Below are 14,443 nucleotides of genomic sequence, written 5' to 3'. Positions count from 1 at the left end.
GTGTCCTCACAGTCTCACAGCCACTCAGACTCAAGTAAACACACAGAGGCTTTTATTAATTAAAACTACTTGGCCTTTAGCTCAGGCTAACTACTGGCTACCTCTTACACTTAAACTCAGCCCATTTCTGTTAATCTATAGGTCACCACGTGTTCTATGCCTTTACCTGTGTGCCATTACATGCTGCTCCCTGGATGGTGGGTTGGCATCTCCTGACTCCGCCTTCCTCTTCCCAGAATTCTCCATGTCTGCTTTTCCTGACTATACTTCCTGCCTAGTACTGGCCTATCAGCATTTTATTAAACCAATATACAAAAGCATTATCCCACAGCATTTCCCCTTTTCTGTTTAATTAAAAAGGAAAGTTTTAACTTTAACATAGTAAAATTACATACAACCAATAAGAATTACTGTTACAATATCTAGTCTATTTATATTTTGTAAAATTAAAGAAAATATTCTATCTATCCTATAATTAAGAGTCTAAAGTTTTATATCTAATTTATCTTTTATCACAACTAAGGAAAATTATAATTATCTAGTCTTCAACTACATCAAAGACCTCAGAAGGATATAATATTACCTAAGTAAGCAGAAAGAGCATTGTAAGCAACTTCCAAAAATCAAGAATGACAGAGACAGCTGCCTGTCTGGGAAGTCATCCAAAGTTCCTCTGTAACGTTCAGGCCTAGTCTCTCAGTCATTTTTCTCTGTGTCCTGTAGAATGTCTGGCAATTTCTTCTGCAAATCAGGAACCTGAAGGACCATCTCACCTTGCAAAATTCAGTGGTCACCTTCCTATGGGTCTTGCATATCCAGTTGATACAACATTTTGTCAAGCAGTCCAGGCAAGAACAGTTTCTTGCTCAAATGGCTATTTTTGCCGAGAAGATAAACTCCACATGGAGTGTCTTTGATGCCCATTTTTCTCTCTGAAGTAAATTGGCACTGCCAGGAAGAGACATGTCTCACTGTCCAGAAAGTCTAAGTTTTTTAAATATTTTAAATGCCACATTCTGTAGGTCTTTGAAGTGTTTGAAGATTATTTACCTAATTGAATTATATCTATGTATACCTAGAAAACTTAACATGACTATAAGCTTAACTATCATAGAAGACTAATTATTAGTTTATATTTCTTAACTATCTATTACAATTTCAAATGAGCTGTACAAACATAATACCTTAAACAAGAGTAAAAATATACATACAGTATAACAAATTAACTTTAAATTTGTAATAAACTAAAATCCATAGCAATGTAAAATATCTTAAGGAAGTTGTTGTTCTTTAAAAGTAGATTCAATAATCTACCCTTTTATCCTATCATATCTATACCCTATATTTCTATATCATATCCCCATTTCTTCTTTTGGGAAGATATTGACTATGACCAATAACAATTTGTAACCAACAACCTAAACAAAGACAAACATCTGGGCCTGGAGAGATGGCTCAGAGGTTAAGAGCATTGGCTGCTCTTCCAGAGGTCCTGAGTTCAATTCCCAGCAACCACATGGTGGCTCACAACCATCTGTAATGAGATCTGGTGCCCTCTTCTGGCCTGCGGCCATACATGCAGACAGGACTATACATAATAAATAAATAATTTTTTTAAAAAAGACAAACACCCATAATCCATTATTTGGGAATGTGAGCATAGTGTTCTAGGCTACTTCCTGCTGATAGGGGGCGCTGGTAGTCTTATGGGGATCCTGAGAAAATTCTAGCATTATCCCACAGCACCCAACTATAAAATTATTTCATTGTTATTTCATAACTGTAATTTTACTACCGTTATGTAAATATCTGAAATGCAGGATATCTGATGTCTGTGGTGGCCAAGACTCAAAGGTGAGAACTGATGTTCCAGAGGGTAAGGAGGCTTTCAGGCAGGAATCCCAACTATTACCCAAGCCATTTGTCTATGGCCTTGATACTTAATGTATCAACTGTCAGTTTACCCTACTGTCTACATGTCTGCCTTTGTGACAAAATACTCAGCTCAACAACATATGAGAAGAAAAGATGTGTTTTCGATCCTGGTTTCAGAGCCGTCACTATATGATCATGTGGTAGTACATTATGGGGGAGGGGAGTCAGTCGGATGAAGCTGCTTACTTCATGGCAGGGGGGAAACAAAGAGAAAGGAAGAGAGAAATTTCATTGAAACTGTCCCACTTTTCTACTAACCTCCATTAGCCCTAAATGCTATTGAACAAGCCTTTAGTACATGGACTCTGAGGAACATTTAAAAGCCAAATGGTAATACTCTACATAACCAGCTAATAGGTGCGGATTCACAGGGCCACAACTGGCATACACCTGCTGAGCTCAGTGTGAGAATCTCCACTCACTCATGATTAGACACCCTTCTAGATACCAGACTCATTGTTACTCCCAGCTAGATAACCAGCAGGGATCTGTACTTCTAAGGCTTTCTATTGCAAAATTAGAGTTGTTTCAACTCAATGTGGGCAATGTATTTGTAAAGGACAATAAAAATTAATTATAGGAAAAGTGAAATGCCAAAAAAATAGATACAACACAATGTCCACAATTTTTAGAACAAAACAGAAAAGTGCTTTATCAAACAAACTGCTACAGAATGCTCTCTCTTACTTTCTGTTCTGATCATAGTTTGGGGCCCAGCATTATTCTATAGACAATGCTCTGTGTAGGAGGTAGTTTTCTGACTGTTTACCTAGCTCACTCAGCAACCTAGACTCCTTCAGCCCTAGTGAGGAAATCACCCCCCTTTAAAAGTTTTTTAAATCAAGTGTGAGTAATTGAGTAATAAACACTTACTAAGATCCAATTATGGTGGGTACGCCCTGATCATTTCCCTCATCTAGTCCAGAGTCTACCCTTTTCTCCCTCCCAGCTGCTTCCACTCCATGTAGATGTCCATCTCCTTCCTCCCCCAAATAGCTGCATCAGTCTCCTAACTGGACCCCAGCTCCAGTTCCTTTCCTGTCCTCTGACCTAGTAAGTGTGTAGAGAATATCATATTGAAACATATTTCTGAGCCTGTTTCTCTACTCAGTAACATGATGATGATGATGATGATGATGATGATGATGATGATGACGATGATGATGATGATGTCTTATTACTAACTTACCATCTTAGGCTTTTTGTGTCTTGACCTCATCTAACAATTCTAGTCCGAGTTCACTCCCATGCCCTTTATTCTTCTCATCCTGTAATGTCTTTAAACAGGACACTCCATACCTTACCCTGGTCTTTGGCTTCCACATACAAGTCATCCTTTCTCTCCCTCCTTTCTTACACATGTCCCTACCCTACTTACCTTTCAATGCTAAGGGCAAATACCATCCCTAGCCTCTCCTGCTTTGTGTTCTGCTGTCACTGTCTCCCTCCTCTGTGACTGTATTTGCAAGGTGACCACCTCAATGTGTTTCTCCATCTAGAGAAAGGACCACAGCAACCAGTTGAAAGGCACATAATGTAATGTTCTGTGGTATAAAAGGTAGGTTTTATAGTATAAAACATAAGAACTAGAGCCACTTTCTAGATGAATGCTGATTTTTAGCTCAAATAGTGTCATTTAATTACATCATGCTATGTACCAAAGTATCTAGTTCTTCCACCCATTGACCTTCATGGTCTTGTCATATCTGAACTCTCTCCTACCTGCAACACAGAAACATATGTTAAGCCCCAGCAGAGTTGCCTGCGCAGTGTTGGCATATTCATATTTTCAGAAAATTCTAGCTGTTGGTTGGGGTTGGGACTGGGGAGGTTTGTTTTGGTTTGTTTGTTTGTTTGTTTGTTTGTTCGTTTGTTTGTTTTAGACAAGAACTACATAGCTTAGAATGCCCAGGCTAGCCTCAGATTCAGAATTCTCCTGCCTCCACCTCAGTGATAGGACTACAGGGGTGTTCCACCACACCCAGCCAGAAAACTCTTCTTTCCTGAGTTATATATCAATGACTTGATAGGTTCACTCAACAGCAGGATGGAATTCTTTTTCTCCTAATATGGTAAAGTCAATGAACATTAACAGCTGATTCTCACTCTTGTTTTACTTATTTTCAAGTCCTAAATGAAAGAAAGATACTTATCCTGAAGATCACTGTGTACACTACAGGTGACTGTGTGGATGCTCTTTCAGAGCTAAGGGCAAGATTACTAACTGGCAGGAACTTTTTATTAGATCACCTTTAAAATCTAATTCTGAGGGGCTGGAGAGATTGCTCAATGGTTAACAGCACTTGCAGTTCTCGCAGAAGACCCTAGTTCGAGTCCCAGCACCCACTTGGTGGCTCACAACAGTCTGAAACTTCAGTTCTAGGGGACCAGCACCCTCTTTCAGCCTCAGCAGGAACTTAAGTGGTGCACATACATACATGCAGACAGAACACTCACACACATAAAAATTTAAAAATAACTAAATATATTTAAAATCTGTTCTTGAGAAATGATGTAAGTTTGTTTCTACTTTGTTTAAATTGCCTCTTTGGAAGATTATGTTAATAACAGACACTTCTTCAGTGACCTAGAACCCACTATAGTCTGTCAGTATGTGTTCACCACGGTCTTCCACCAAAGTCCTATAAGACCTATGAGACCAACTAAGTATTCATTACATGAGACACTGATAGGCTAAATGAATCAACAAATGATGGAAGAAGACTTAATCAACAGGTAGAGTACTCTGTTATCCCAGAAGCAAGGATGACAACAAATTGTAGCTTTGTCCCTCTAACTCAGTATAATAAGCATGATTTGACTTCTTGGTTTTAGCTTTTTGTTTATTTTTAATCTAGTAAGGGTCTTCAAGATTCATCAATGTAGATAAAGTGGCTTACTACCAAGACTGACAACCTGAATTACATCCTAGGACCCACATGCTGGAAGGAGAGAACCAAGTTGTCCTCTGACCAACGCATATGCACAACAGGATACACACTCCCTCACCCTATATGACAAAAAAAAAAAAAAAAAAAACATAGAACAGATTGTTTATTCCATTGTAGTAGTTCCACCTAATTAATCTAAGTGGAACACAAATAGGAATTACAATGTCAGAACTTGAAAAATAATATTTAAGGCATTTTTGTATAATCATGCATGGACTGGTAAATATTTTTGAGAGAAAGTTTAGAATTTAAATTTGACACAAAAAAATTACTTTAAATGTTAAATAATAGTATATAAACAAATTACACCCATGTGTATGCTGATGAATTGGGATATTTTCACAAGAAAGTATTTTTAAAGCATATTTATTTTTACTCTCCTTCTTGATATTTTCCTAAAATCTTCTTAGCATTCAAGTAGCCCCTGTGTAAGTCCAAAATGTCTGGCAAGAAGTTTAATATGAATTGCATATTTGTCCTGGTTACTTTTTATTGTCAACTTGACACAATTTAAAGTCACTTGGTAAGAGGAATTCTCAGCTGAGGAAGTGCCTAGACTAGACTGGCCCATGAGCATCTCTGTAGGACATTGTTTTGATTGCTAATTGATACAGGAGGACCTAGCCCACTGTGGGCAATATCATCCCTATGTCAGTGCCCCCAGGCTGTGTAAGACAGCTAACTGAACATAAGTCAGTAAAGGAGACAGATAACAGAGTTCCTCCATGGTTTCTGTCTCAGATTCTGCTTAAGTCCCTACCAGGACTTCTCTCAATGAATGATTGTGACCTGGACAGGTAAGCCAAATAAACCCCTTCCTCCCTAAGCTGCCTTTGCTCAAAGTGGCTTATCATGGAAAGAGAAAGCAGACACCTCAGCATTGAACAACCTATACATGGTCACAGGATCTAGAAATTTGGGAGCATCCAGTAGGGAATTATGTAAGACAATTCAAATAGTGAACTGTAGCATTACACTCTCAATAGCAATACATGTGCCAAGTCCCCCAGTGAGACTTTGGTCTTCCACCCCAAAATACTGCTTTGTCACACATGCACCTTCCGGTTCATAGTCATTGCCAAGGACAAACGAACATGTACTCATCTATGTTTTTGACAGTCAAGAAACATCAAATATTTATGGATTTTTCCATATGTCAAGTGGAGTTTAACTTCTTAGCCATACTCCTTTAGATGTACAATAAAAAATAATGTGTTTGGACAATGTACAGTAAATGCTCATTAGCCTGAACTCAAACAAAATGCTCAACTAAAACCTAAAGGTAAAACTTTCACATTCTGGATTTTACTCAGGGTAATAACAACCTAATAAGATAGCAGTCCTCGCATTAAGCAACTTCAGAGTTACCTGGTTGGCCATCTTAATCGACTGTAGCATCTACACCTTGCAGCAGTGAATTGTGGGAATGGGTATCTATTTGGATGGCCCTATGGAGTTACCAGATTTTGACGAAGTGAACAAAGAACAGTTACACAAATGTATGTCTATCTGATTACACATTAATTACTGAAATGCATCATATTTACCAAGACAAGCCAAATATTCCTTTACTGAACATTCACCCAAGCACAGTGCATAAATACAAAAGTCCTAGATGATCATTTTAAAAGTTAATTTGTCCTTTTACTTAAAAATAAGTGCATCCTTCAGACACCCTTTATTTACTTCTGATCCTACAAATGTTTGTTTTTAATCACCCAGTTCCATTTGAGATATTTTTTGTCTGATATCCTCATTATAAGTTGATCTTCCTCTTTTATTTTTGACATCTGTTAGAAGAAGCAGCTTGAGGTAGAACCTCAAAAAAAGCCTTCTAACTTCAAAAGAAAGGGTCATCTACATTACACTATGTCTTCACGATGGATATAATACAATGTTTACTCAAAGCTTTATTTGTCAGCAACCATCCCATTAGTTGACAATATTCTGCTTGCCTTGTGACACAGAAAGATTGTGTATTCACATTGACTCCTCTTACATAATAACTTCCCAGGTTTGGCATGGATTTCATGCACACTTTCTACCAATTTCTTGCTTTCTTCTGCCTTAATGTTCTTTGGTTTACAGTTTTCAAAAGCATCCAAAGCTTGAAAATTAGTAAAATAAATCTAAGTTGAAAACTAATTCCAAATGAATGGATGTTCCAAAACACTAATACTTCCATCTAATGATTAAACATCTCTACTACAAGACTTGAACGGTGACCGTTTTATCACCCCCGCACAACCCAACAACTGTTTTACTGAGAAGAAAATTGATCAAAAACTGGAAACTCATGATGTCAAAGTTGAAGAAGTCCAGTTAAACCTTACATGTACAAAGCAATCAGTTTAAGGGGCATTTTGTTAACTGATCGTTTCAGAGGAAATTCTTTGGCACTTTAATATATAACTAGTGCCTACTCCTGTATGTTTCAAAGAAATCTACGTGGTCAGCAGTTTCTGTGGAAGGGTTATCAACTGTTGACCTTGAAGCATTTTCTATTTATTGTATCTTGCTTGTCTCTGGCAGGATAATAAATACTGTTGCCCTACAAAAACAAAAAATAAGTGAAAAACAGTTTGCCATAATTTTTCTTTACCTATCTACATCAATGCTTAATTTTGCATCTTTAAAACCAAAGGGTAGTCATTTCTCCAAAATTTGAATCATCTTCTATTTCTTGCATCCTTTCTCAAAAGTAATTTTGAATAGAGACCCATACTATTAACTGGTTTAAAAAAAAAAGAAGAAGAATGATCCAGTGCCTCCTCTTTCCCTAAAGTCTTATATAATATGATATTCTAATTGCTATTCAGAAGGAGACTAGACCATCAGTGAGCTGCCCTAATTCTCACATATAAAATGCAGCAATCTAGCTCTGTGGGTGTTTAAAGTCAATAGACAGTACTCCACTAAAGGAAGAAATTGATGCACAATTCTGGAAGATGGATGTTCACTGACTGTTCACATTATATTTTCATTCTAAGGTTTCTGAGAGCAGGTACCATTAGTTAAGTATCAATTAGCGTCTTGACTCTCTTTAACTGTCCCTGAGTGGACAGGGTATAGAAGACACTTGATATGTTTGCTTTCCCTTCTCTGGTTGACAGGTAGGCTTGCTTATCATACAGTTTGACGCCCCCCACCCCATTTCTCCAGCCTCTCTCTCAGGAGTATTTCCAAGGAGATAGCTAGATCTGCCTCCTAGTAAGGAAACAAAGAGATTGCTAGACCAGCTCACAGCAACAGAATGCTGCCAACTCTATATATTAATGCTAACTGTTGGGCAGGTATCTCTTACGCTGGCTGGAGTTTGGAATGGATCTTTCTCTCTTAGAAGCTAAGTTGCTTAAGGACACTTGAAAAGGAACCTCAGACAACACTGTGGAGAGGCAAGGTGGGTGAAGGGAGCAGAAGTATTAGGAGGAGAGGGGAGGCAAAAGAGGCAAAGAAAGAAAAGGAGTCGATCTTGAGATTTTGGCATATAAACAAAGATGCTAATGAATGGCCCCAATGAGCTGACTTGATAGTCATTACACTCCATGACAGGTCAACAGGAAGAGTTATGGCTAAGCCTGGCCAGCCTCCACTACTCAAGCTCTTTCCATAGGAGGGAGCCTAGCTTCTACTCATCTTGCTGAAACAATCCTGGCACAAAAGCCAAGTCCATCGTGCAAACAATATGAGTCCATTACGATGTTTAAAATATTTTCTTACTGTTTGCAGTCCCCTTAAAGATGTCCTTTTCCAAAAGAATAGTGTGTCCTTACCTTTTTGAGGATGATGGAAACTTGTGATAACATAAAGATGAAATTTTGAAATTTTTGAAGTTTGAGACAAACAAGAATTGGTTTTCATTTAAGTCTAAATGACTTGATCCTAGGGTTCCGATCCACATATCTTTGAGATAAAAATGTCCTCAACCCAACCTGAATCTCAGTTTCCCCTCTCTAGATAGGAAATAATGCCGCTCAAGCCACAGATCAAATAGGCTCAGTAAAATGCAATGCTCAACCCATGAAAGCCATTACTTTATTTTCTTGACCTGTGTTGCTCTCATGGACATGTCTTGGCTAACACAACTGGGCTGAACAAATGATACCTAGAACTTTCCCTTTTCCAAAGTGATTCCCCCCACCCCCCCCCCCCCCCCCCACTCCCCCACCCCCTCTTCAGTCTTATCTAATTCTCAAAATTATGCTACAATAGGGCATTGAGACAGGTGTCACTAAACATTCTACAAAGGAAGAGCCTAACACCAGAGAAGGTGAACGGTTCTGCCACAGCCCTGTGGCTAGGCAGAGGCAAAGGAATGATAAATGCCCAAGTCCCTTCAAGCCTTCCTCTGGAACTTTATCATTCTGGACATTAGGATTCCTTATATGTGCAGAACAGCAGCATTATGACCTCAATGATAACAAATGAACTATGGCAGCGGTGTTTAAAATATTGGCAATTTAAAAACTGTAAGTGTTCATAAAAACAAGGTAGACATATAATATGTAGTAAACCATCTTCCCTACTTCTTTTGCTTTCCATCTTTTTAAAATCATGTTTTAAGTGTGATATTTGAGGATCTGCCGGCCAAAGCTACAAACGACCAGGTAAAACTGGACTTTCTATTGCCAGTTCAGGTCTCACTAAAGAGCGAAATTCTTATTTGATATTAGACAGAAACGTCTATTTATAAGTTATTATAAACATTGGGTTTTAACAAGCAATTTTTGGATAGTATGCAGCGACACTCTCCAAATAAAAATGTTTTCAAGTTATTTCTCGACATATGTTTATGCTCTCGGTGGGGCTTTATGACCCAAACAGTTCCATGTGAGCACATCAGGGAATCTCTGCTACCACAAACGGTACCACGCTGAAACCTGTATGAATAACGCGATTGGATGGGTTGCCCTGCAGAAGCCTTGAAAAGCATACACTCACACAGCTGCTTAGGTGAATTTTCCCCATCAGCTCGTCAATCATTTTAAGTTAGTTAAGTGGCAAAAGTCCCTTTCACATCACGTTTGAGTGAGGGTATTATAGGAGATCCCACTTTCAAGAGAACAGAGTCTTCATCCTAAAACATGTCCGTCCTTGATAACCCACTACGCAGATTCCAGCAGTGAAGGCCAGGGCGATCCTCCGGCTCAGTTTCGGAGCACAGTAGCCAGGCACCTGCTTCTCACACCCTTCCCTCAATATTTTGCACTTTGTTCTGTTCTGGTCCAGGCCTCTAGCCTCTGTTCCTTGCTCCAAAGCCACCAAGAGTCTGCACAGTGACTCAAGCATCAAGCAGAAGTGTTTTCCCCTTCTGTCTGGGGGCGGAGGGGCGGGAGTGGGGGTCCTCACCACGACCCTATGCCCCTGGGAAGGAGAGTCGGTGCCACCAGGGCGGAGAGAAAGCCAGCGCGAGGTTGGTGACTTCCACGCCATCACCACAGCCCGGCGCCTTCCCGCCTCCGCCCAGGCCGTGTCCGGGGGCGGGCGGGGGGGGGGGGTCCCCAGAGCGCAAAGCTGGGATAAGAGTGGAAAAGGGAAGTGAAACAACGTGCGGATGCGGGGCGTGAGTGTGAACACACACAGGGCAGGTAGAACAACCCCGCCTCTCCCCAACTGGCTCCCCGGACCTGCCTGCAGCCCCACTACTCGGGGTATCCCGGCGCCAGGACAAAGCTGCCGCGGCCTCCCTGCGAGCGCAGGGAGAGCTCGCCCTGGTTCACTGATCTCCCCTGGCCCGGACCCAGTCCTAGAGGACCTCGGGGACGTGGGATCGAGCGAGGGGACCTCGGGCTGGGCGCCCATAGCACCCGTCCCCGGCGTCCCCGCTGGGCGCCCGTGCTCACCTGTTCAGCACTTTGCGGATCCTCTGGCGCATGCCAGCCCGGGAGGAGGCGGACAGGCTCCCGCCGCCGCCGCTGCCTTCTGCTGGCAGGTTCTCGATGGTGGTCACCACATGGTTCGGAGGGGCCGGCGGCGGTGGCGGCTGCAGCTGGGGCTGCGGAGGCTCGGGGGGGAATCATCGCGGCGGAGGCGGTGGCGGGCGGCTATCAGAACGCTGCGGGGCACATAGTGCGCGGGCTCCGGGCCCGGGGAACACGCAGAGAACCCGGCCAAGCCTCCCCGGCCCGGGAGGCGGTGCCGCCTGCGAAGCGACGAAGCGGGGAGGCAGCCGCGGCTCCGGCCGCCGCCTCCCAGCGCAGTGCCCTCGGCTTGCTACCCAGTCCTGGTTGCACACCCGCGCTCCGGGCCGCCGCTTCCTCCCCAGCCGCGACCCAAGTCCTGGCACACCCCGCCAAGTGGCTGCGAAGGGGGTCGGAGGGACCCCGGAGCTACCGGCTCCACTGCAAGGACCGTGCAGAGCGAGGAACCGGGCTGCCAGGCTTTCGCCTTCTGTCCCAGTGCCCAGGGCTTGTCCTGGCGCTGGCAGTTGCGGCGGCGGCGCTGCTTCAGCTGGTGCCGGGTTCGCTCCGAAAGCTGCCGTCTGTGTCTCACGGAGTGAGAGACCGAGAGGGAACCTGGAGCGCCGGGCGGGGGCGCCGCGCTGGCGGAGGGGGTCGGGGAGGGGGGGTACGCGCGCTCTGCTGTCGCCAGAGGGCGCTCCGGCGGTGCCTTGGTGTCCCCCAACCCTCCTCCTGGAGTCCAAAGAAGCCCTAGGTCTAGGGTGTTGTGGCTGGGGGTGGGTGGTTTTGTCTTTTTAGGGCAGCACAGGGTAGATTGTCCCTCTGAAACTGGGGAGGACTCCTCTTGCTTCTGCCGAGGCCCTGTGGAATCCAGCACCACCAGCCCCCGGGCAGCGGCAGGACGAGACCGCTGTTGGTCCAGGTTACAAAGCCAAACTGAACACCCTAAATGTTGCAACTACTCTCATCAGAATGGACCTGCAAGAAATGGGAAGAAAAACAGTTTCTCGCCAAAAACGCATTCTGGGAATTGGGAAAAGCAAACCAAGCTACCCCAAAACATCTCTGTTCAGGCGATGGAGCCTGGAAAGGGAAGCCAGCGGACTCTAATGGCTCTTCTGAAAATAACAGAGATCCTAGTTAGTTTCTTAAATTCTGGGACAAGGCTACTCATGAGTCTCCTGGGGCACTGTAAGAGTTAAATGAAGTAAACTACCCATCAGGAGGGCCGGATGACTCCTTCAAGGTCCTCCAGCAATCAAAGAGTTAACTGTGTGTTGTTAGCTACTGAAATCTAGTCCTAAACAGGACCACTTTCCACCAAATGGGCTTTGTCCCAGGCATCCCTTATACCTACTGATCCTCATTTCAATCCGTAATTGACTCTGGAAATTTTTTTCAAATGTCTTTTAATCTAGATTGCCTGGGCAAGGATCTAGCAATGAAAATGATATGCATTTAAGATTTTTCTCCACTTCACTGCAGAATGGGAATTGATCACACTGAGTTAGTTTAACAGGTCTATTTGTTCACACAAAAGCACGTTGATACTGTCACTGAATCTAAATGCTCTGGAGACCAGCAAATAAAAACTGCTGTTTAGGATGTTCTGAGGCAAATAACATTCAAAAGTAATAGACTATATCATTTCAAAAGAGGGGGGAAGGGAGAGGGACAAAGAGAAGCCCGTCCCTTTTATAACATTGGGGATACTCATTATTTTCAAAAAATGGGGGGAGGGGGATAGGAGGATCTCTGTGAGTTCAAGTCTGGCCTGGTCTACAAAGTGAGTTCCAGGACAGCCAGAGCTACACGGAAAAACCCTGTCTCAAAAAGACAAAACAAAATGGATAAATAGACTCTCTAGTCTATATTTAAATGTCTGTCAAACCCAGTTTCTACCTGAACCGTCCTCAGGGTCCCTTTCTACAAAATTCCACCCAAATCGGAACATTTGCCATTTTATAATCAGAACATCACCCCATGCTTCCTCAGTGACTTTTCATTCTAGAATATTCACCCCAGATTTTCAGGACAGGTACAATAATTACTACAAACAAGAACAAGGCTGGTAACCTTATGAACATTAAAATCCCAATAGATGGCAATGAATTGGCCCCTGGGGAACTACCAGATGTAGTAGACATAAGTAAGATGTACTGCAGCTGGCCCGAGCAGTGAATCTCAATAGGAATATCTCTATTAAAACAGCATTTACGGTCATTTCGGGTCTTCCTTGAATGAGTGGTTGCTTCTGTGCCCTCTTCCCTCACATTTGGCTTGATTCCTTTTGAACGTTTTTGGCATATCACAATTCAATCCTGTGAGTGCACTTCCGTGTCTGGATATATATCATTTCTCTAGAGGGACTGTCAAATCCTTATGTTCTGAATCTCCATTGAGTCAGGAAGGAAGGTGGTGCCAGCTGGTTTGTCCACCCAACCTGAGAGGAGGGAACTTCAATGAAGAAAATGGCCCCCCAAAAAACCAAAAAACCGGGCAAGCAAGCCCGTAAGACATTTTCTTAATCAATGATTGATGGGGGAGGGCCTCGTCCATTTTGGGTGTGCCACCCCTCAGCTGGTGGTGCAGGGTTCTACAGGAAGCAGGCTGAGCAAGCACCCCTCCGTGGCCTCTGCATCAGCTCCTGTGTCCAGGTTCCTGCCCTGACTTCCTTCAGTGATGGACTACGGTGTGAAAGTGTAAGCCAAATAAACCCTTTCTTCCCCAGCTTGCTTTGGGTCTTGGTGTTTCATCATAGCAATAGTAACCCTGAGTAGTTCAAGGAGTAAAACTCTAATCCTGCTGGTGAGAAAAGACCTGGTATTATCTCATATCGTAGATGGGCGGAACCTCTCAGATTCTGTGTTCCACACTCAGCTCTTAAATAGCTAAAGTGGCATGTAAGAGATGGGGAAACAGATGTCAAAGGTGCAAATATCACAGCAGTAAGTCTGACATGGAATTAAACTCGTCTTCCCTCTGTCCAGCTATGAGAGCGCTGCTTGTCTCTTTGTCTCAAAACCTATTCTCCAGGACTTCTTATCCAATGGGGGGGGGGGGGGGGGGGGTAGGAATAAACTCTGACTCTCGGAAGTGGCATATGGATCCATAGCCAGAGAGATCCTTTACAGCTCCCTGCGCAGTCAGTTAGTGGCCTGATACTATTGCAAAGTTTCCTTTCAGGCATTTTCCCCCTGGTATATCACCTGAGTAGTTCTGAAGACACTCACTAATTCTGTTGAGTTCCTTAAGGAAGCAGAAGTTGGCTATCAGCTCAACCACAGTGTTGCACGGTGTTGCTCATTTTGAAGTCATTTAACTTGTGGAAGAATGTGCGTAGTTTAGCCTAAAATCAAGACTTCAGAGCCCTGGGCATTTTGACCAGTTTGTTTAGCAAAGAGTAAACCTGTGCATTACAGTTTAAATAACATCAGAGTCAGGGTCCAAAAGTACCTGAGACCATCCCCCAAATACTGAGGAGTTGCCTAGATTGTCGTTTTTGCTGTGAGGTGGCCTATATATCTTCCTCTGTCATTTTCTTTTCTTTTTTTTAAAACCTTAGTCTATGTGTTTTTCAAATCATGTCTCTTGATCCCATTCATTCCCCATCCCTTTGCATCTGTCCTCTGCCCCTGCACGCCACCCCTATGACTA

The 14,443-nt window shown here is 43.0% G+C and overlaps 1 protein-coding gene across 1 annotated transcript in view; it reads right to left on the bottom strand.

Moving 5' to 3' along the window:
* Slc35f1 (solute carrier family 35 member F1) overlaps nt 1-10,896 on the bottom strand; it is a gene marked incomplete at its 5' end in the record, with an annotated part of 394,539 nt that extends 383,643 nt beyond the window's left edge. The window contains one exon of the mRNA XM_036169346.1: nt 10,730-10,896. Within this exon, the coding sequence (XP_036025239.1) occupies nt 10,730-10,896 (167 nt within the window). The remainder of the gene's footprint in view (nt 1-10,729) is intronic.
* Nucleotides 10,897-14,443: the final 3,547 nt, after the last annotated feature.

This window comes from Onychomys torridus, chromosome 19 (assembly GCF_903995425.1).
Source record: "Onychomys torridus chromosome 19, mOncTor1.1, whole genome shotgun sequence".
In the NCBI taxonomy this organism is placed as follows: Eukaryota; Metazoa; Chordata; class Mammalia; order Rodentia; family Cricetidae; genus Onychomys; species Onychomys torridus.
The sequence above is the reverse complement of the archived record's forward strand: the minus strand, read 5'-3'. Positions and strand labels throughout refer to the sequence as shown.